The 21,538-nt window shown below is 53.4% G+C and overlaps 7 protein-coding genes across 7 annotated transcripts; 4 read left to right on the top strand and 3 right to left on the bottom strand.

The window, feature by feature from the left end:
• Positions 1–4: 4 nt before the first annotated feature.
• POSPLADRAFT_1039277 (hypothetical protein) lies at positions 5–1,697 on the bottom strand. Its single transcript, XM_024477520.1, has one exon. The coding sequence runs from the start codon at positions 1,621–1,623 to the stop codon at positions 232–234; it is 1,392 nt and encodes a 463-aa protein (XP_024340860.1). The 5' UTR covers positions 1,624–1,697; the 3' UTR covers positions 5–231.
• Positions 1,698–1,944: 247 nt separating this feature from the next.
• POSPLADRAFT_1045194 (hypothetical protein) lies at positions 1,945–2,262 on the top strand (the record flags this gene model as incomplete). Its single annotated transcript, XM_024478700.1, has 1 exon — positions 1,945–2,262. The coding sequence occupies one exon, from the start codon at positions 1,945–1,947 to the stop codon at positions 2,260–2,262; it is 318 nt and encodes a 105-aa protein (XP_024340859.1).
• A 2,999-nt stretch (positions 2,263–5,261) lies between these two features.
• POSPLADRAFT_1032538 (hypothetical protein) lies at positions 5,262–9,429 on the top strand (the record flags this gene model as incomplete). The annotated part of the gene is made up of 8 exons (XM_024476868.1): positions 5,262–5,559; positions 5,620–5,670; positions 6,121–6,290; positions 6,354–7,928; positions 7,987–8,273; positions 8,335–9,038; positions 9,067–9,323; positions 9,361–9,429. The coding sequence occupies 8 exons, from the start codon at positions 5,262–5,264 to the stop codon at positions 9,427–9,429; spliced, it is 3,411 nt and encodes a 1,136-aa protein (XP_024340858.1).
• A 459-nt stretch (positions 9,430–9,888) lies between these two features.
• Positions 9,889–11,864, bottom strand: POSPLADRAFT_1045193 (hypothetical protein; the record flags this gene model as incomplete). Its single annotated transcript, XM_024478699.1, has 9 exons — positions 9,889–10,321; positions 10,376–10,483; positions 10,534–10,746; positions 10,800–10,923; positions 10,974–11,127; positions 11,194–11,287; positions 11,365–11,441; positions 11,500–11,610; positions 11,664–11,864. The coding sequence occupies 9 exons, from the start codon at positions 11,862–11,864 to the stop codon at positions 9,889–9,891; spliced, it is 1,515 nt and encodes a 504-aa protein (XP_024340857.1).
• A 202-nt stretch (positions 11,865–12,066) lies between these two features.
• On the top strand, positions 12,067–15,058 carry POSPLADRAFT_1168218 (glycosyltransferase family 39 protein). The gene is made up of 11 exons (XM_024488001.1): positions 12,067–12,194; positions 12,253–12,377; positions 12,430–12,734; positions 12,788–12,896; positions 12,945–13,107; positions 13,158–13,341; positions 13,398–13,511; positions 13,561–14,016; positions 14,076–14,405; positions 14,460–14,793; positions 14,851–15,058. Exons 1-11 carry the CDS (start codon positions 12,075–12,077, stop codon positions 14,933–14,935), a joined length of 2,325 nt encoding a protein of 774 aa, XP_024340856.1. The 5' UTR covers positions 12,067–12,074; the 3' UTR covers positions 14,936–15,058.
• A 262-nt stretch (positions 15,059–15,320) lies between these two features.
• Positions 15,321–18,029, bottom strand: POSPLADRAFT_1045191 (hypothetical protein; the record flags this gene model as incomplete). Its single annotated transcript, XM_024478698.1, has 9 exons — positions 15,321–15,407; positions 15,461–16,014; positions 16,065–16,158; positions 16,210–16,923; positions 16,951–17,333; positions 17,375–17,482; positions 17,533–17,666; positions 17,714–17,901; positions 17,955–18,029. 9 exons carry the CDS (start codon positions 18,027–18,029, stop codon positions 15,321–15,323), a joined length of 2,337 nt encoding a protein of 778 aa, XP_024340855.1.
• A 404-nt stretch (positions 18,030–18,433) lies between these two features.
• On the top strand, positions 18,434–21,074 carry POSPLADRAFT_1168216 (hypothetical protein; the record flags this gene model as incomplete). Its single annotated transcript, XM_024488000.1, has 12 exons — positions 18,434–18,632; positions 18,684–18,817; positions 18,864–18,954; positions 19,003–19,370; positions 19,434–19,545; positions 19,604–19,631; positions 19,681–19,713; positions 19,773–19,943; positions 19,997–20,420; positions 20,473–20,511; positions 20,561–20,799; positions 20,855–21,074. The coding sequence occupies 12 exons, from the start codon at positions 18,434–18,436 to the stop codon at positions 21,012–21,014; spliced, it is 1,998 nt and encodes a 665-aa protein (XP_024340854.1). The 3' UTR covers positions 21,015–21,074.
• Between the last annotated feature and the right edge of the window lie 464 nt (positions 21,075–21,538).

Below are 21,538 nucleotides of genomic sequence, written 5' to 3'. Positions count from 1 at the left end.
AACGCGCGATAGCAACAAAGGAGTATTTATGTGAGTGGGTATATAGTGAGTCAAATACACAAGCTTGGAAAGCCCGACAGTAGGTACAGGTTTCCGCATATACAAGGCTAGCGTAACGATATTAAAGCCGCGACGCTCCGTACTCGAGAAGCGCCGCGGCGACAACGCTCGGTGAGAGTGTGACATGCACGTTCCGTAAAAGAATGTAAGGTCCTGCCAGAATCATGTACATCAAAAGTCTTCTTCGTAGTGCGAGAGGCGCATTTGCTCCGACAACAGCCCCGATTCGCTCAGATGCAGGGTCCCGCCTGCCCGCGCGCTCCGCTCCAGCAGCGCCTCCCACTTGTCCGCCTTTTCTTGCTCCGTCCACGCTTGTCGGGGTGACTCTATCTCGCGGAACGTGAGAGGAGACTTGTTGGGTGAGGAAATAGACGACGAAGGCGACGTGAGGGAAGAGGTGGGAGACGTAACTAACACGGGCTTCATCTGACCGTGGGCAGCGGCGCTTGGAGATATGCGGTAGGTGTCTACCGACACCTGCGGGTGGGGGCGAGGCGTGCGAGGTGTCGCAGGCAGCTGTGAATGGATGGGGGTGGAGGAAGGGCCGGGCAGCTCAATGCTTGCAGGCTTCCGTCGTGAACTGCGTGCCGGTCGGGGAGGGATTTGCCCGAACTCCGGTAACGGTAGCGCCGGTGACGCGAAATGGTTCACAACACCATCGGTGCTGAACGATGGCAATGTAGGAGACGGTGACCGCTCGTGTGGACCACGTTCCCGGCGCCGCGGGGGTGCCGGCAAAGGGATGCACTCGTCTGGGGAGTCCGCAGACCGTCCATGATCAACAGGTTCAGAGTGCGACCGGCTAGGCTTGCGTGACTTGGGTGCCGCTGCCGCCGCCGCTTGCGTGTCCTTGGCACGGTCCGAATCGAACCTACGTAGCTCGTTGGGACCTAATATGTGTTGTCCGACCCCTGGTCTCACCGAGTTCGGCATAGGAGGGACTTCCTCGCCATACGATGACGACGACGAGCGTGTCGAATGCGTACGGTGAAAAAAGCCTGAGGACGCCATATCGGACGAGATGGGCGACGATGACCTCGTTGTCGTGCTGGGTCTATGAGCGGAGGCGCTAGTGGACGCCTTCCCTCCGGTGGATGGCCGTGAAGTAGTATGCCGGGAGGGGGTCTTAGGGGATGGTACTGTAGACGGGCGAACGCCCGATAACGACGCCCGAGACTGCATAAAACGCAGGATGGCACCACCATCCCCTGGGCCCTCACGGATGGGCGAATGGGTACCCGGGATCGTCACCACAGCAGCCTTCTGGAGATCGAGCGGGAGTGGAGGCACAGGCGGCGGTGTGGCCTCTCGCGACTGCCGGTACTTGTCACGCAAGCCGCCTGTGCTAATACGCTTCACGAGTTTCCACCACTTTCCTCCCGCTTGCGCATCCTCTTCGTCGTCCCTCTCCCTTGCTTTCTCCGACCTAGACAGATGCGAGTTGGGTGAATCTTCGCCTACCTCTTCGCGTATCGAGCGCTCCTTCTCATGGCCTGCTCGCGTCGTCCGTATAGATCGGTGTGTAGATCCCTGTGTCGCAGTGTCATCCGTGGACATACGCATAGGACTTCTGGGGATCGAGGTGCGTCCGTCATATGGACGCCAGCTATCGGTCCTAGAATGACCGTCGGATGGCTCTCTCTCCCTTCGGACTATATCTGCCACCTTCTTGAACCGGCCTGATACCCTGCGTGACAGGCTCCGTGGCGGCTTCTTAGCGTAAGCTTCACTCACAACATAGCTACCCAGCTGTTGCGTGAAATCTAGAGGCCCACCCGCCGCGACAACATGGCCTGAGCTGCTGCCGAAAACGGTGTAGTACGGGACACTCCCCGTACCCTCTTCGTCTTCCACGGCGTCCAAATTCAGGCTGTGCATACTAGCATGTTCATTGGACTCGGTTGTTTCAGCAAGTTCCTCTCGACGCTGCTCCTGCTGCTTGTACGCAAGAGCAACCTGGCCGGCCGGCGTCAGACTCCTCGCCACAGCTGCGACTTTCTGGGAAGTAGTAGCGGCTGGCGACGTGTCAGGGCGGGAGGACACATGAAGTGCCCCAATGGACCGCATCCTACGTTTAGGCGTGAGGGCGTGTGGGGCCGGTTCGTGGGCCGACCAGTCCGGGTTAGTGGAAGGGCGGCTCGTTCGGCGTCTCAGTACGTTGCGCGGCTTCGCTACTTGCTCCTGTTCCACAATGCGGGATGACGAGGATGTATCTCTGGATCCTGATCGCTGGGTTTGAGGGCTCGCTGTCAGATCCGTTCGGTACCCGACCATGTCATGCAGACTGTGCTGAGAGCTACTTGCCACTTTTTGAAGGTTGGCCAAGCTGCGGGTTGTCGTGGATATCTCTGAGTCAGAAGGGAGCGAGATGGCGGAAGAGCCGGAGGGCGTGTGTTTTGCCGGCTTACTCAGTAGTCGCTTGAGGTCAAGATGCCCGCTGGCGCCGCGATCTGTGCTATTTCCTGACGGCTTGCGAGGATCAGGGACGACCCGCCGCGTAGTAGGTATGACTCTGGACTCCAGCTGAGTAGAAAACATCGAGCTAGAACCTAGACTCTGGCCGAAGTCTATGGGCGGTAGCGAGATCGAGTCTGAAAAAGAGTCGCGGTGCAAAGGGGATGCGACCGGTTGCGAAGAGCTGACCTTCCTTGGTACGTCAACATGAGCGGCTTGGAGGGCGGAGATATGAGAAACAGAGCCGGAGTGCGTAGGGAGCGTCTGGGACCTTGTTGCAGGGAGCGATGACTTCGAAACCGCTTCAAAAGTATGGTATCTGGTGGGCTTGCGCGGTCCAGCAGGGCCGGTGCGGGTAGCGGTATGCTGCATGGGCTTTTCTGACGTAGATAGGGCCATCAATATTGCTATGAGCTGTCAATGAGCCATGATCAAAATCCATATAGGACAACGCACACTCTTCACAAAATCCGAGACGTGGCGTGAACTGAGGACGTGAAGTGTATATGCTGCACTAGCAGAGCCTGCACGCCCAGAGGGAGCGTGTCAGCCTTGGTGGTGCAACGAGAAAAGGGACACTCACATTTTCCAATCAAAGACTTTTGAGAAAGGGCCGTCGAAGGATCTGGGCCGAACAGGTTGGGGCAAGTCGCGTGTGGTATGTCGTGAAATATAATCAGCACGTGTGGAGACTACCGGGTAGGTATGGAGACGAGGAGCCAATGCGCTAGTCCGAGTGACAATGACGTATGTTTGAAAACGGCTCAGAAGTGGCAGGAAGAGAGAGTAGAGACAGGCAAGAAAACGAGAGTGAGCGGCGTGCAGAGATTCAGACGACGACAGCAAAACAGTACTCGAGAGAAAATGAAGACCACCACGTGCGGGACCTGAGTTTCATATCCCCCGTCACCGCATTGCCGGTAGCGCTGGGTAATCCGGGCTGCGTGATCCGGTTCGAGGCGATCCTACCCGCGCACTTAATACGTTTGTCGTGATTGCAACGTTGTGGTTGGCGGTACTCGACGGCCCCCGGCCAATCTTGTTTTATTAATTAGTACAACAGATTCCAATGACGTAGCGACTAGACGCACCCTGTGCTCTTGCCAGGCTTCACACGCAGAATGTCGTGGAAATAACACAAGACGAGCTCGTGTTGCGGAAACTACAGACTGGAGGTCGGAGAGAGGGAGGGGATCAATAAGCCAGTACCAAGCCCTGGTATTTAACGGTCAACTGTTGACATGACGCGCGGGATGGCAGAAGGACCGTTCGATCGAGCATGAAATTGTTTCCCTGGACGACCCAAAAGGAAGAACGCCTACCTCTAGTGGACTGAGGATCGCCGAGCTTGAGGTCAAGGCACGGTTAGCGCATACCAGAATTGGACTCGCAAGCCTACATCCCGGACATATAACATTCAGGGACGGAATGCCATTTCACTGGCCACCACCGTCTATTCATCGTTGCTTAACATTCGCAACCAAAGTCCGGTGAGGTGTGTATCAGCCCACGCTGTCCTGACCAGAGCACATTTCTGCGGGATGGGAAAACGGCATATCGGATCTATTGCTGGAGGATGAGTGAATGGAGAATGTAAGTACACTCCGAGTCTGGACATTCTAACGTCCGTTCAGGCTTCGTGTTGGCTGTGTCGCCCCCCACATGCATGACAGGACTGAGGCTATTAATCCATCACCGAAAGTCTGGGACAAGAACTCCAAGCACAAGCTACTACTAAGGTAAGTGTAAGTTGCAAGTCAAGCTCGATCGTGCCATTATGGTAAGAATGAATCTGTATGAATCGCCACAGAGCAGATATATCACGCCGCTCAATGGGTAGAGTCGTCGCCGGCCTATTACATCAAACCAATAACGACAGACCTGCCTTCGCAGATAAGAGCCCGGGGCGAAGGTGGGCATAAGCTATAGCAAGACATGGCAGCGGCGCATGATCACGTCTAGCTCTGGCAGCGACTTTGTCGCTCCGTCGCATAGCGCACAAACGCTCGATTCGCCTCGCTGCATGTCAGCCTAGGCGTGAATTTCTGCAGGGATGTCCATCTTTAGTGGGATTACTGTGACAGCCGTTGTGATCCATTAAGTGGCTGGCTGACCCATTGGTATATATCTGGTAAATGCTCCTCTCCGATGACAGCTGCCGGGCAGCCATCTATTACGGCCCCCATGAAGTGAGCATCCTAGGGTTCCAGTTCAAGCGTATACCGCTGAAACTTGGGAAGTTGAGTTGTCCGTGTCACTTCTGCATTCGATCATCGGGACGGAGGATCCATCGTGCTGAGAGGCTTCAGCCGGGTGGCCCTGCAAAGCATGTTACCTGTACAACACAATTGATTCAGAATAGACAAAGGCGAAGAATCGTAGACAGATTCGAGCGTGGCTATGAAACTGCGTCTGCCATTGGTCAAAGCCGAGTCAACGGCATCAACCTCGCGAAGGCATAAGTAGTGCAGCAGCCCTCCTCGTTACAAATACTCGCCCAATGCATACTCACCCATAATGCATAGTCTGGTCTCAATACAGACCCAAAGTACTTGAGAATACAATGGCGAAATGAGGTCACCGATGGCATGCATTATTATGTATGACTCTGAGATCCTGCCACTGGAGGTCTTGAGGCGCTTATCTGGGGTCCTCGCGTGGGAACGGTCTACCGATATGCGAAAAGTTCCGCCGCGTCGCTTGATCACAGCCTTTGGTCTCCTCGCTCCCTCAGTCCAGTGCACAAGATGTCGAGTCGCCCCGCAATGCGCCCACGCAACGGTACCATAACACAGAATGAAACTCACCAGAGAGAGAATGTCAAGCTGGATAGCACGAAGGGGAAAGGGAAGCCTAGGCCGCATATCGCAAGCAAGGTCTTCTGCGTTTGTCGCAAACCGGACGACGGGACACCCATGATTCGTTGCGAGCAATGTCGTGAATGGTTCGTGTTCTCTGCCACTGGGTTGGGTGCAATTCGACTGAACTGTGTCAGGTATCATTTTCGTTGTGTTGGCTTATCGGAGCGGGACGCGGAGGACATCCGTGAGTCTGAAGATCAGCGCGCTTCATTTGGACGCATTCTGACCATCTTCCATGCTGCAGAAACGTATATTTGTGAACGCTGCCATCAAAAGACTGGCCTGCGTACGATCAGTGAGTATCGCTGGTACCGTCATGTTCACTCATTCTACGTCCTGGGCTGTCCCCTTTGTTTGATTACGCATGTACACCGACAATATGATGTATTGTCCGATTTGTGTTGTCTCGCGACTGGTTGTATTAGCCTGTATATAGAATCTGCCAGAGATCCCTCAGTGCTACAGCAACTCTCGCTGGTGCCTTTGCTCGACTCATGCTTGAGGGCTACGAAGGAGCGCTTGGCACTGCCATCGAGTAGTCCGATCATGAAAGATGAGCGAGTGCTTGCTTGAGGGTCGGACGGCATACTTCATCCCATTCATGAAGACCTTCACGGTGTGAGGTGAAGGCACTGCGGCGTGTTGCTGCAATTCCTCCTTTCCTTCGTCCCCAATTCTTTTGCATGCATTCATCTGTATTTCCTTGTGCCGACCAGGTTACTGATTGCTTTTCTATGTGTTACAGTGGAATGGGAAGGCGTAGACGGGCTGGAGGTCGTCAACCCGCCCGACGTACGATCACCGACGCTGGGATCAGAGGATCAGGGGGGTGAAGCGGGGGAGCATGAGTCTCAATCAGAAGACGAGAGCGCGGACGATTATGTCGCTGGAGCAGGGAGGTTGCCCGCAGGCAAGGTGCGCCACTTGTTGTTCTCTTGGCTGCATTCCTTGCTCATGTATCGTGAACCGCTCCTTCAGCGTCGATCTCGGCGCGTGTCCACGTCGTCGGACTCGGACAGTGACTCTGGACGGTCAGCGAAGGGGCCAAACCTGACGAAGAGGATCCGTCGTGATGTCCCTGTCGGCGCAAACGCACCACCACCTGCGAATGGCACCAAGCGGAAGCAGCCTGACGCAGCTCAGCCTGCGATCAAACGGTCGCGCACCGAGTCCGGCGAGGACCCTGCGCGGAAGTATTGTCTGACGAAGCTGTTGGAGGTGTTCACACGTATCTTCACGCAGTATCCATTTCTGAACGACGGGCGCCAAGATCGGGATGCTGGCGTTGGGAGGGATTTCACACCAGACAAGGCCCCGGAGGAGCTGACTGACGAGGAAAAGGAAAAGCTGGAGGCGACAGCGAGGCAGTTCACTGCAGATCTCGAACAGTGTATGTTCGCCATATATTCTGAACCCGATAAGACCGGAAAACCTCACGCCGCGGGCAAATACAAGTACGTGATTGTGTCATATATCGTCAAAACGCCAGTGACAAACCCTATTGCGTATAGGGAGCGTTTTCGGATGCTTACTTTTAATTTGAGCAAACCTGATCGTGTTCTTCTGCACAAGCGCATCGCGTCTTCGCAGATCCCGCCGAGAGAGTTGTCTACAATGTCATCCACTGACCTGGCCGACGAAGAAACAAAGCAGTCCATCAAGCACGCCGAGCAGGAGGCTCTGGCTCACTCCATTCTGAAGAAGCAGACGCTTCCTCGCGCAAAGATTACCCACAAGGGCATTGAAAACATCGAGGACATGTATGGTGCGGAACAGCGCGACATGGAACGCGTGCGTGAGGAAGAGGAGGAGGCGCGAATTGAGAGAGAACGATTGGCACGGCTGAAATTGCAGGCCGAGCGTGCACGGTCGGCGAGTTCCCTTGGTCAGGGTTCTGTGCCGCCCGAATCGCCTGTCGTTTCGCAGTCATCATCCTGGGGCGCGCCCCATTCGCTGCAGTCAGATAGTAATGCCGCGCATTCAATGGAGGGCTTGGCTAGACCAGCCCCGAACACTATGTTCGTGTCCTCTGTATCTGACTATGTTGGATTGGTGGAGCCTGAGCTCAATCTTGCGGACCTGATCAATATCGACGAGGATCTCCCTCCCGATGTTGCTGCTGTCGAGTCTCCCCCTTCGTCTACCGCGCCTCATCTTGCTTCGTCTGATGCGAGATCTTCGTTCTCTCAGGCAAGTCCGACATCGGAGAGCACACCTCCGGTACCATCTACTACAGGCATTTCTCCATTTGCCGCCAAATCCGACATCACCTCGCGTTCATCATTCGATCTCAGTTCTCTGTGGACTGCGAACGGCGCTGAGCAGACGTCCGAACAGCCAATCATTGTTGATGCTCCCGAGTCGGAACGCCAGGAGGACCCCAAGGCGTCTGCTGTCGATGTAGACATTCTTGGGGAGGAAGCCGACGATCAGGACTTTGACATGTTCCTTGAAAAAGACGAAGAAGACAAGCCAACTGTGCCTGTGGATGACAACAGTCCGGAGGCCCGACGAGCTGCGTTCGAGGCATTGCCTAAAGTATGGACGGGCACTGTAAGCATTTCTTTCGACTTAACAAGGCTGACCTGGCTGATTGTGTGCATCGTTGTAGCTGAGCATGCCCCTCGATGCAACAATGGCGCAAGAGGTCTCGCTATCCGCCTGTCAAGTTGGTGGTAGAGACATCAATCACGAACCACTGCTATGGCAAACGTTGTTTCCTGCAAAAGCGCTTCGCATTGACGGTCGAGTTCCGGTTGAGAAATCGGCTCAGTATTTGACACAAATGCGCTTGAATCCGACTAAAGAGCTCATCGCGGTAGCGTTCTCTCCCGATACTGGAACAGGCGCCGAGTTCATTGGTTTCAAAGCCCTCGTTGATCATCTAGTGGCGAAAGGGTGCGTGATTAATCTGTACAATGCGTCATGACATACTTATCCGTTTGCTTTTATCTCATAGGCGTCATGGTCTCGTCTTTCCCTGGGGCAACAGGCCCAAGGAGTGGGCTCCAGGGCGTGAACTTTACATTGTTCCCCTCCTCACGACAGAGGCTATACCCGAGTTTTTGGAATTGCTCGACAACCTTCGCTTACCCAAACTCAGAGACCACGACTTCCTCATTGGCGTCTGGGTACTTGGCAAAAATCGACTAGCACCACCACCTCCTGGCGCGATGCCGGCTCCAGCGCCCATCAACATCGCCCCCAGCGCTCTGTATCATCAAGCTTTGCACTCGCCATTGGGGACACAATTCCTACCACAAGGCCAGCCGACAGCCTCTACATCAACTCTGGGACAGCCTGCGCCCACAGATGCGGTGCTGGCAGCGGAAGTCGCGCAGCTTACGCCAGAGCAAATACAACAGATGCTTCGGACACTGACATCTTCTGCGCTACTCAACACCCAGACGTCCGCTGTGCTACCACCACCACCACCACCCCAGCCAGTCATCCCCCTGCCAACTTCACAGCTCCTTATGTCACAACAACAGACGATTCCGATCCAGCCTTGGTTAAACCAGCCGGTCACTTTCCAGCCTCACGTGCAGCCTCCTGCTCTTGCTCCAATACCTGGTAACCATCCGATAATGCCACCTGGCCTAGGGCCGTACCCCGATCCTCAGTATGATCGTCGCTACGATCAGGATCGACAGTATCCTCCCGGTCAGCGGCATGATGCAGGTGGCAATAGAGAGTATCGCGGAAGGGGTGCGCCTCGGGGCAGAGGTCGAGGCCGAGAACATGGGGATAGACCTCGGGATTCTGGTTGGCGAGGACGAGGTAGAGGGTCCAGCCCGCCGCGCGGTAGGGGGTGGTCCGACCGCGGACGATGGGATTAATAGCCGTTTCGTCTACATTCGCTCTACTCTATTTACGATTTTGTTATTCAGTGTATCTATAGGCGATGCTACTTCGATTTTGTCTTTGCGTACGTGTATTGTAGGCAGTGTGCGTTCTGATGTAGATAACTCGTCGGTGAACTCAGTGCCGAACGTCTGCCCCTGTTAAGAAAGGGCTCGTACACTTCCATCAGGTGTTACGTAAGGATTTGTGATGAAAAGCGTGACAAAACATGTATAAATCAATAGACAATTCAGATACCACAGAAGTAGAAAATCAGAAACTAAGGAGTCTATCTTCCAGAAATACCTGACATTTACTTGGTTCTCGATTGCCTCCATCGAGCCCACAGACGGAAGAGATAGTTTGACAATGTTTTGTGTTGACACACATACAAGATATCTTCCAAATGCGGTCATATCGTGATCTGGCTTTATGACTGGACTTCCGGTGCCACATCACGGTCACACCTGATGGAAGTGTACGAGCCCTATCTTAGTACTGCCAATACTTAATCGCCTTCTTTGAAAATACGGCTAAAATATGCGTGGGGTGTTTTGACAAGCACGACGGCCATTTGCTGCACTGTGTTCATCACGGTGCGGGTTGGCGATATCTGTTTTGCTGGACATAATACGTGAAGTGGTACAAATGTATTCAGATAGCTATAATATCATACAATGCTCTCATCAGGTGCGAACATCTGGAAATTACGGTTGTATGTCCCGGAAGCAAGATACTTCCCATCGTTGGACAAATCTACGGACATGACCTTCCCTCCATCCGTGGGTAATGTGCGTAGTAGCTGCCAATCGTCCGCACTCCAGAGCTTGACCAGGCCATCGTAACCTGCACTTGCCAGGTAGAGTCCGGGGCGATAGGTGCGTTCCTCCATGTCGTGCGTACTATCCGTGGACGACAAATTGTTTGTATCGCCCATCTCGACGTCTGAGGTTGGCGATAGGCCATATGGCAGGTCAGTCCCGTGGAAGAAACGGACATCAGCCACATTGGAGAGGTGTGCAGGAATAGTATAGAGGGCTTTGAGCGAACGCATGTCCCATATACGGATGGTATCGTCACCCGAGCCAGTAGCAATCTGGTAGCTATTCATAAAGCATCAACATGGTGGCACGGTGAATGAGCTCAGCACGACCAACCCATTTGGCGAGAAGGCGATTGAGAAGATGGCCTGGACGTGTCCGTCCAACACCATCGCCGTTCGACCTGTTCGTAAATCCCATACTCTGCCTATTGCGTCGAGTCCGCTGTGATACCCTCGTTAGTGTGTGTAAAGATGTCTATACGAAGTCCGTACCCAGAGGCAGCAAGGGCACCATCTTCTTGAAACTCGACTGCATACACCTCTTTTGAGTGTCCCTCTTGAAGCAAGAGTTCTTTTGATGTCGCGACATCCCATAGCCTCCATGACGTATCAAAGCTAGCACTAGCAACGTAGTCACCGCTGGGGTGGAATGCTACTCGGCAAATTCTGTCTTGGTGCCCTTTCATAACAGATAATGGCGTATCGCTGTGCCACGCAATATGAGCTAGAATTATGCATTGTTGAGTGGTGTTGCCTACCTGTTCAGCGACCAGAGGTGAACGTTCATATCTCCTGCACCACTGACCAGGTTGGCCGAATCTGGACTTTGGCTAATGGTTGCTTGTGGATGCCATGCAACCCCTCCTACCCGATCACTGTGGCCTAAGACAAGCCTATCAGCCATGCTAAACTTAATGAATGGATAAACTTACCGCCCAGCGTCCGTATTGGTGTACAATTGGGCACGTTCCACAGCTTCACATTCCCCGACCAGCTACCTGTTGCCAACATTTTACTGTCAGGAGAGAATCGAACTTGGGATATTGGTCGGTCGTCTCCAATCTGGGAACCCAGTTCGGCAAACCGCTAGGAAGGCGGACTGTCAAGATCTCGGGACGGCCACGCATGGACAGCGAAGCTAGTGTCACTTACCTTGACTTCAGCGAAGATTTTCTTACGTATGTCGATGATGCGACCAAGGGGTATTTTGCTGTCGATGCGCTGCTGGGCGATCCGTTTTTGAGCTCTACATGGGAACGGCGCACATAGCAAAGACATGGTAAGCACCTTCACGCGCCTGCCCATCGGTAGCGGAAATCCAACCTGGGTAATGAGTACTCCGCCAGCCGTTTACGGCCTTCTAGGAGCTCGAGAGAACCTGGAGTGTAGAACTCCTCCTCCTGTGGTTAAGCGAAACCTTGTGAGGAGTGGGGAACAGTAAGGATGTGCTCTCCTGACCTCGTCTTCGCTTTCTTCACTAGACTCCTCATCCACTTGCATTGCATCGTCTCCTCGTGCAGCATTGATTTGAGACAGTACATAGATGAGACGGTCTCGACGATCTGCAGCCTAGTGCTGAGAGGTCGACATCTGACCGCGTGAGGACGTAGGATCAAACACACCCGTTCACCGAACAGAGTAATGGGTTCCCCAATTTCCCGCAGCCTAGCCTTGACGCGGTTGTCATCCGTCGGAACAGCAAGACTGCGTGCCTTCTTCTTTCGTTCCAGTTCGTCCAGGAGGACTTTGTTTTCGAGACGCGCACGCTCCGAGCTCAGGTAGTTTCCATCGTCAATAAGCGTGTCCAGGGTGAGTTCCGACATGATGAGCGAGCGCGAATTGCGAACAGGACAGGCCTAGCGCGAATAATAGTAGGAGCTGCTACCGAAATACTTACATTGATGTAAGTAATAGAGTATGGAGTGTGTGTTTGCGGTTATTTGGCGACGGCCTTAGATCTAGAATTGAGATTCAACAACAGTGTGCAGTGCATCTAGCTCCCCTCTACTCGCCAGCTCGTCTCATCCCTCCCCATGTCGGTGTCGGGTAGGACATCACCGAACCCTCTGCGGCAGAGGCGCACACCTGCCTCGCGCTCGTCTGGCTACAGTGAAATCGACCAAGATGAAGACCAGGTTGAATTCACGAATCCAGTACGCATGACACGTCTTCGGCGCGACGCGCCTGGTGGCTCATACATTGCATGTGCAGCGGAATCGCAGCACAGTCGAGCGATTCTTGGAAACAGAACGCGCAAGTATGGCCATGCTTGCGTTGCTCACTTTCTTCGCATTTGCCCTCCGGTTCTACAAGATCAACCACCCAGATCAAGTAGTGTACGTCACCTGAGCTCTGTCCGTGAAGAACGTGACGCGAACTCTTGCATAGATTTGACGAGGTTCACTTTGGAAAATTCGCGTCGTATTACATCAAGCGACAGTATTACTTCGATGTGCATCCACCACTTGCGAAGATGCTGTTCGGCCTCGCCGGGTGGTTCGTTGGCTACGATGGTCATTTCCTCTTCGACAACATAGGAGACAGCTACACCGAGAATCACGTTCCATATGTTGGAATGCGTGCTCTCCCTGCGTTCTTGTCGAGTATGACGGTGCCAATTGTCTATTCCATCATGAAAGAGTGTGGATATTCCACCATCGTGGCTGCATTCTCTGCCTGCATTGTTCTTTTCGGTGCGCCAATCCATTCTCAGAGATATTTGCCTACTTCTGAACTGGTCAAGCAGACAGTGCTCACATTGCGCAGGGGCGCCTGATTCTGCTTGATGCTATCCTCATATTCTTCATGTCGCTCACTCTGTATTCATATATCCGTTTCCGGAAATTGCGATATCTGTACGTTTGCTTCTCTGCTAATCCATCCATGCACTAACAAGATGTTAGTGAGTTCTCACCGGAGTGGTGGGGCTGGCTGCTTGCTACAGGGACGTTTATGGCCTGTACATGGGCATCGAAAGTTAACGGTATCCTCACCGTCATTGCCATTGGTATCCCAGTCATGGTTGATCTGTGGGATATTCTGGACATAAAGAAGGGCCACAGCATGGTATGTTTCGATGTTCTATGCTTGAGCGGATGTTTACTACACCCCCAAAGGAATACTTCACGAAACATTTTCTTGCAAGAGCTGTGGGATTGATTGTGCTTCCTCTCTTCTTGTATCTTATGGTGTTCTACGTCCACCTGTCAATCTTGACGAACACTGGCCCCGGGGATACATTCATGAGCCCCGCATTCCAGGAAACCCTTAGAGGCAACGAGATGCTCTTGAATAGCCAAGGTACGTCTTGCCATTGCTTGGCTAAGTGTGCGGTGTACTTGAAGGTTTCCGCACAGAGTTACGATACTACGACACCGTCTCGATCAGACACAAAGATACGAGGGTGTATCTTCACTCGCATCCAGAGCTTTATCCTCTGAAATATGAAGACGGACGCATCAGTAGCCAAGGTTGGTGTAAAACTCACATTGTAATCGTCGTAGGCTGATTCTCGGACAGGTCAACAGGTAACAGGATACGGGCATGAAGATTCCAACAATCACTGGCAAATTATCCCCACTAAGGCACTCCCCGACACTGGGCGGGGGCGCATCGTGCGACACGACGACGTTATCCAGCTGCTGCACGTGAATACGCAGACTTACCTCCTCACGCACGACGTAGCTTCGCCCCTGATGCCTACGAATGAAGAATTCACGACTTGGCCTAAGGACGATTATTCGCGTCATAACGACACCCTCTTTGCATTGCGCCTCGTCGATGGACAGGAGGGCGAAGCATGGAAGAGCAAGTCGGGTCACTTCAGGCTGATTCATTTAGCGACCAAGGTCGCCATGTGGACGCACACAAAGCAGTTGCCCGAGTGGGCCTTCAGTCAGCAGGAGATTAATGGTATTAAGACGACTAACGACAAGTCCACCATTTGGTTTGTTGACACTATCGTCGATGAAGAAAGTGGGTGCTTTTGAGTCTATTTCTCTGCGATTTAACTCATGTGGATATGTTGGACACAGCTGGTGAAGATGCCTTGCAGCGCACCAACATCGCGCCGAAGGAGCCTAAGAAGAGGAGCTTCTTCAAAAAGTTTGCTGAACTGCAGCTCCTGATGCTGCAGCACAATGCTGGCCTCACGGCGTCTCACCCATATGCCAGCAACCCCATCAACTGGCCGTTCCTTATCAGCGGTATTAGCTTCTGGACGGACGGTGACAACCAGAAGCAGATCTACCTCATCGGCAACATCGTGGGCTGGTGGGCATGTGTGATAGCTCTCTCGACTTATGCAGGTATCATTGGCGCCGACCTCATTGCGCGTCGTCGTGGTATCGAGCCAATCTCAGATCGTAAGTGACTGTTTTTGCAGCATGGATGCTTTGCAGTCTAACTGGCACGGACAGAGGTCCGCAACCGACTCTGGAACTCAACTGGCTTTTTCCTCGTCGTATGGGCCGTGCATTACTTCCCTTTTTATCTCATGAGCCGACAACTCTTCATCCATCATTACCTTCCCTCTCATCTTGCGTCGGCGCTGGTTGCCGGCTCTGTACTGAGCTTTGTGCTCTCCGAGACCATCAATTATCCTATATCCGCACGCGGCCCGTCGATGATACACCCAAAACCACGCACCTATGCTGACCTGGGTCTCAAAGGCCCCATCGTTGTCGGGGTGTTTGCCCTAGCCATGTTCTTGATGTTCCTCTTCCTCGCACCATTGACATATGGAACGCCAGGGTGTGTTCAGTTCTGTGTCTTCGCGCAAGCAATAATGATGCTGACGTGCTTCTGCAGGCTGGATGGTGACCAGGTCAACAGCCGAAGACTGCTTTCTTCCTGGACCCTCCATTTTGCTGCAAAACCGACCGGAGAGTTCTAGGAATGCCCATAAGGTCGTAATTCTAAGCTTTCGGATCCATCTCTGTACTTGCTGCATCGTTATGTCCGCGTACTATTGTAACCTACCAGTTTTCTATACCATATACATGCTTTCGCCGCTCAATTGTCGTCGCGATGGCTGCTAGACATCACACTTGAGACAAAGATAGATATCGGATTTCTCGAACACACAATCAAAATCACAGTGGATAGCGAACAACGAGAGCACAGCGAATATTAAGCATCCGAATATGATACGTTGTTGAACGAGTAAAGCATAATGTAGAGGCAGCATCGGAGCCCTTCGATGACACTGTGTCATGCGGCACCGTTTTTGACCTTCAGAACATGTCATTCAGTAGGCCTCGACCTCGCAATAATGACAGTCAGACCTTCTGCATGAACCCTGAAACACGCCCGATATCAATTATCTGTGACTCACTCTCGACAGCGATGACCAGATTCTCGAGCATCTAGATAGACTTCAGTCATCGTGAACACAAACGTCCAAAGTAGCAATGCTCGCCTCCTCGATTTTGTCAATGGCGACTCCGGTGCAAAGCGCCACAATCTTCTTACACTGAAACTCCTTCTCGGCACTGGCATCTCGCAACAACGCCAGACGAGCATCCATCAGTCGCTCCGTGCGCTCATGCCACATCTTCAGTCGTCGCAGCCTGATTAAGCTCGCCACTGACTCCGATGTCGGTATTGCGGGTTCAGTGTCCAGGTTGAACGACAAGTCGACAGCACCGTTCAGTCCTGACATGGTGGACGCCGGCCCGCGCACGCGGAAGGCAGGCCCTGCGGTATTCATTGCATCCGAGCCGTTCAGCTCAGTTCTCCCTGTCCAATCGAAGCATTCCTCGTCATCCAGAGCTTTCTGCAGATTGCGGATCCGCTGGTCGGCTTGGTCCATCTCGCCGCAGCGCGCAGTCCAGGATTGTATTTGTTTCCGTTGCTCTGACAACTCGCGCGTCGCTGCGCGCAGATGTGCCTGTGTTACATCTAGCGCGTCTTGCTTCGTCTTGATCTCGGCGGCAAAGTCGTTGCTGAGATTCTGTATCATTGTAGTCATGTCTGCACACTCATAAGGCGGTTGAACCGATGAAAACCTTTGTCAAGCTCACCAGCTAAAACATCTTGACTCTTAAGAACTGGTGCGGAAGGTCCTGACCGTAGTGATGATAGAAGATCCTCTGCACGGGGTCCACCTCCCAATTCCTGCGCAAAGTGACATTTCCTACACGAGTAGGCAGTGCTGTTTAAGCTTACCTCGGTTTCCACTCCGAAGTCACCAGGTCGCAGGCCGAGCTTGTTCGGTGTGATACGATTGGCACCCACGTCCAACAATGTCCTCACCAAACTTCTATTGCCGACCCGCGCCGCAATGTTCAGCGCGGTATCACCATGCTCATCCTGCAGGTCGACCAGTGACCGGAAGTCCGCACCCTGATGCTGTGCAATCCAGACCAGGATCTGATCGAGGTAGTACCGTGCGGCCACAGCCCGTCCTTTGACGCCCGCAGCCGCCACAATATGATGCAGGATAGACTTGCGCGACGAGTCTAGTGTGCGGATAGATGGGTGCAGTACCGTGACAAGGAAGTGGAATGTCTGCTGGTCTGCGTTATGCGTGGCTAAACACGCCCGCACGAGCGCGGTCTCGCCATTATAATTCCCGCGATGCACATCCGCACCGTTCGCGATCAGCGCGTCAACGATCGCGTGCTGCGCCATGCTCGCCGCGAGGTGCAGCGCAGTATGCCCCTGGTCATCCAGCACTAGATCAATATCCACATGCAGCGCGGGGTTGTCTGGCGCGATATCACGTAGTTGGTCGACGATTGGCAGTGGGTCGTCGCCCCTGCAGATAGCGGCGACAATGGCTGCACGCCGTGTGTCCCTCAACGGTGCCGCGGCGTCAGTAGTTCGGGGGATATATGGCTTCGAGGCGAATCTGATCTCGAGCACATTGCTGTCCACTTGCTCGGGGGGCATGTGGCCGTTAGGTACCATGGGATGTGCGCTTGCGGGGCGCGACCCACCATTCATAACTGCAGCTGGCGTGGGTGCCCGATGGTCGGCCTCGGTGAGCAGGTCTCCATTATGTAGCGCGCTGTCAGACATCACGGAATCTAATCGCGGTCGCTTTGCGGGCGAAGGACCACCATTTGCCTCTAATTGTGATGGGGCAGAGGGAGGACGCGATTGGTCAGCCATCTGTATGTCAGGGGACGGTTCGAGTGTAGGTGGCGCAGATTGACTGTTAGGATCGCGAGGGGAGCCCAACAAGTCCATCTCGTCGGACCGCGTGCGCTTCAGTGAGGCTGGCGGTGGCGTTGGCGAGACGGCGGGGACGTGAAAGGGGGACTGCGCGTACGCTCCTGGAGATGCATCTTTGATAAGAAGCGAGTTCTAGAAAGGAAAAAGTACATACCCGATGTTGAAGGCGTGAAGAGGCCTTGTGCACGACCTTGATTCAGGAGACGAAGGGCGGAACCCGGCATGATGGGGGGTGGTGCGAGCCCAGCGGGCACAAAATTACCTAACACAGTATAGTGAGTGTAATGGTATACGGAGTGACGAATGGTGAACCTGAAGTAATGTTCGGCAGTCCAGCCGGGAGTCCTCCCAGTGGGTTGGCATTTGGAACGAAGTCGAAGAGAGGCGCGAGAAGGGGGGCAACGCCATACTGCAAGGCTATGTCGCGGCCGCGCTCGAGAGGTATCCTGCAGAGATGTCAGCAGGAGGGCGACACACGCTGACGAACACGCACCATGTCCCCTGGTACTTGCCGTATCCGCCTTGTACAATTTCGTGCTTTCCCGGAAGGATTTCCTTTTCGAGAATCTTTGTGCGCCGCCCCTTGTCCACTCCGGCAACTTTGAGTATCTGCGTTGCGTTCACGTACGAGTCTGTCCGCCGGCGCATGACTGCGATTCCGCGGACCATGCATTCGTATACCTGACGCGGTGCGCGTAAGGCGTGTCGTCACAAAACGACCTGCGTATACGTACCTGCACGGACGAATAGACAGCATTGTAGATCTTGACAGGCTGCTGCGGGCCTGGTGCACGCGGCGCTGCCTGCATGCTCGTCGTGGGGCGTTGAGGAAGGCGGGTAAGAGTGCGGGCGCTCTCACGTCGCGCCCCGAGACGCGCCTCTGGCGAGCGTGTCGTCGGAGATCCAATACAGCCACCGTCCACGTGCACCGTCCTCTTCTGCCACCGTCGCGACAAGCGGCCATAGCTAGCATGAAATTGCACCAAAGTACTGTTCTCTGTTTGCAGCACACATGCGGATCCTGAGAGATGAGCATGGACGTTCGCAGCTGCCTATGGCGCTGGTACGCAGACCTCAGCGCCTTTAGATAGCGCGCGCCGCGGAGACGCCATCAATATCAGTCACGAGATCGCTACTACCGCTCGGCGCTTGCCAGTGCCAGTCCAGTCCTTTCGGCGTCGCGCTCAGCGACGCTCTCCAACCTCATCTTACCATGTTCAATGCACCTCGCCCGTCGCAGCCGTATACGACATCCCCTTCTAATGGATTTGGAGGCAGTTTTGTCCATGAGAACCCTCTCATCAGCTCCATATACGATGACGGACTTGATCCATGGAGCAGTGCACCCAGTCCTGCCCCTCCTGCTATCCCCTCATTTCCTTCTACTTCTGTTGGCTTCAGTTCGGTGATAGGTACGCGACTGTATTGAAATATGTACTTCTGTGATGCAGACTCCTATGTAGGCGAAGCTACTTTGCCAGCTATTTACAATCAGGCATTCGCTGCGGTTGACACCGCCAACAGTGGCGAGACGTCCGTCAGTGCTCTGTCGAGGGTCCTTGGAACATCTTCTCTTTCAGCTTCCACGATTGATAAGGTATACCCAGCACAATTGCTGTTCGTTTGGTTCTGATCTTCTGTAGATTGTCAGCTTGGTCAGTTCTCGCCCGCGAGTGTCAAGATTGGAGTTCTTTGTGGCCCTTGCACTAGCTGCCCTCGCACAATCCGGCAAAGGTATGGCCGTTGGGTAACGGTCAATGCTGTCGTTGATAAACAATACAGACATCAGTATCGAAAGGGTTGCTGCATTAGCGCAGGAGAATGCCCTGCCCATACCCAACCTTGACCTGGATTCGCTGGCTCCTGCAACATCTGGATTTGGCCAGTATACATCTTCACCACGCGGCCTGCCGTCGCGGGCCTTCTCTACGGATGATCCTTGGAGCGTTCCGAAGTTCCCTTCCGCCACTGTAGCATCTCCGCCCGCCGACGGTAATGCTGGCAGTGTGCTCAATGGTGCACCATCCAGTATATCTGGAACAGGACTACCAAAAGAGTGGTGGAAGAAACTAGAGACGGTATATGTGAACGTACTTGGACAACAGGGCTTCCTTCTGAACAGGTACCTTGTGTACGAGGTCTCCACTGATGTGAGCCCTGCGTTCAGACTAATTTCCACCGAGTAGGCTCACCAAATTACTGTTTTTGGTTAGCGAGGACCGCCGGTACCAAGACGGTACTCAGAATTTGTCTTCTTGTGGGATTATCTGGTCAAACGATATCCGTTCCGCCTATTGACAGCATTGCCACCGAAACGAATAGGACGTTAGTTCATTCGGCCTTCTACCGATTTGCAACCTTGATCTCACAGGCTTTACGTTAGCTGATGAGGGTTTCTTGGAGCAGCGAAGGTGTGCATCGCGCTCCACCTTCTCATTCCATCATTGATTCGTCCAACAGAAAGGGACTGGCGCGGTTCCTCAATTTCGTCATGTAGGCATCACGTTTTTCGCTCGTCACCGATAAGTTGATAGATGGGTGCATTGTACTAGCAATCACCCTGTGATCAAAGATGATGGGGTGCTCGCCGTGTTCTTGACTGAACCTTCACTTGAAGCCTGGCGAAAACACACCCCCATCTCCTACGAGGAAGAGTCGGCCAGCAAGCGCGTGGATAGAGTAGAAGAGATGAGCATCCCCAGCGATCTGGATGAGAAATTGGCGTCAGTGGTCCGTAGTAGACCACTACTTTTAACTGACAATATCTTTTGGACAGTGTTGTGCGACACAAGGTGGGATTCCTTGTTGAGCACTGGCAGAGGATCTGCATGCTTGCCGAGCGCATCGTCCGACGGCGCGAGGCCGAAGCGGTACGGATCCCTCCTCTCGTCCGCCGCACATATCTCCCGGCTCACTTCGCGTTGCCTCCATCGTTGTCCCCGATCGTGTCTTCTACATCTTCCGACGCGGACTCAATGACGTCGTCGATCCTGTCTGGATTGCGTCCGCGGGCTTCGCATGGTCAACTATCGGATGGTCAGGCGGATCTGGCAAGGCTCACGAACACGATGAAGAGTCTGGTAGAAGTGAATGAGCGCTGTTGGAGGGGGGATGGCTGCGAGCTGTGTGGTGGCGTCAAGCAAGGGCTCTCACACGTTGCCGTACACACGCAGAAGTATTCCGACCTCCTGGAACATCGCGTTAGTCAATTATTCTCATTCAGGCTGCACATACTCACAGGGCCGATTGCAGTCAAGGACGTTACTCTATTCTACTTTGGAGTCATTGAAGGTGAGTCATTTGTAGCAATCTATGACTACCGACTCACGAAAATTTGTAGGCGCAACGGGACCTGTACATCGCGTTGAGAGACCTCTTCATCCGACAGGATAGGCTGTCAGTAGATCAAGTGGACCGCCTGAAAAAGCGTGAGGAGAGCAACAAGTTGAAGCTGGAAGCCATCAAGCAAGCACAGAAAGATGGCTGGAAGCAAGAGGCTGATAAGTTGACGGTCCTCATCGAAAAGGACCAGGCATCGGTAGCAGCGCTACTTAATAGGAGAGTCTTCATCCGTTCATGGTAAGCTAACCGCAGGTCCACTTGTACTATGACGCCGTGATTGACTCTTCCCCAGCATGTGGCATGAACTTCGTGTTGTGCTGCACAACCGCGAGAATACGTTGCTCACGCAGACCATTCAAGTACTCGCAAAAGAGGAGCGAGATTTCGCGGAGACATTGCTTTCTAATTGGACTTCCCTTGCGGATGCAGTGGAGGGCATGCCTTTCGAATAGACTGTGATAGTGTTATATCTTGCACGCAATATACCCCTACGCTAGGATTGGAACAGGGAACAGATACTCAGTAATCAAGGACCTGCTTCCTGACATCCCTTGTGATGCGACTATGCCTAGCGCAAGTCGGATTTGAATATGATGCCTATTAGCATACGCTATGCCCAAATGAACGCTTTGAAGGCTAGTCACCCGCAGGCTGGGCAGAATGCAAACCCTGGCCCTCAATGTCATATTCTCCTTGTCATTTAGTGTCCCCTTCGGGGTGATATACGAAAAAATTGGAACGATACAGAGAAGATTAGCATGGCCCCTGCACAAGGATGACACGCTTTCCCGGAGTGGTAGACCTACGGGTCTCAATATTTATTCCCATTTTTGCCGCACATTTTCTTTTGCTTGCGTCTTGATCCGTTAGATAGCCTTCGCATGTTTGTGTCGATTCCTTCTCATACGTGTACAACAAATAACATAGTGTTTCCATATCGTTGAATATACCATACAACCCGGAATCGTATCGTGGC

The sequence above is a fragment of the Postia placenta genome (genome assembly GCF_002117355.1).
Source record: "Postia placenta MAD-698-R-SB12 unplaced genomic scaffold POSPLAscaffold_4, whole genome shotgun sequence".
Taxonomy (NCBI): domain Eukaryota; kingdom Fungi; phylum Basidiomycota; class Agaricomycetes; order Polyporales; family Adustoporiaceae; genus Rhodonia; species Rhodonia placenta.
Note: the sequence above shows the minus strand (reverse complement) of the source record. Positions and strands in the feature narration are given on the sequence as shown.

Coding starts and splice junctions, on each gene's coding strand:
- POSPLADRAFT_1039277 (XM_024477520.1), bottom strand. CDS start 1,623: ATGCGTATGTCCACGGATGACACTGCGACACAGGGATCTACACACCGA.
- POSPLADRAFT_1168218 (XM_024488001.1), top strand. CDS start 12,075: ATGTCGGTGTCGGGTAGGACATCACCGAACCCTCTGCGGCAGAGGCGC. Junction 12,378..12,429: donor AACCACCCAGATCAAGTAGT/GTACGTCACCTG, acceptor ACTCTTGCATAG/ATTTGACGAGGTTCACTTTG. Junction 13,108..13,157: donor TAAAGAAGGGCCACAGCATG/GTATGTTTCGAT, acceptor ACACCCCCAAAG/GAATACTTCACGAAACATTT.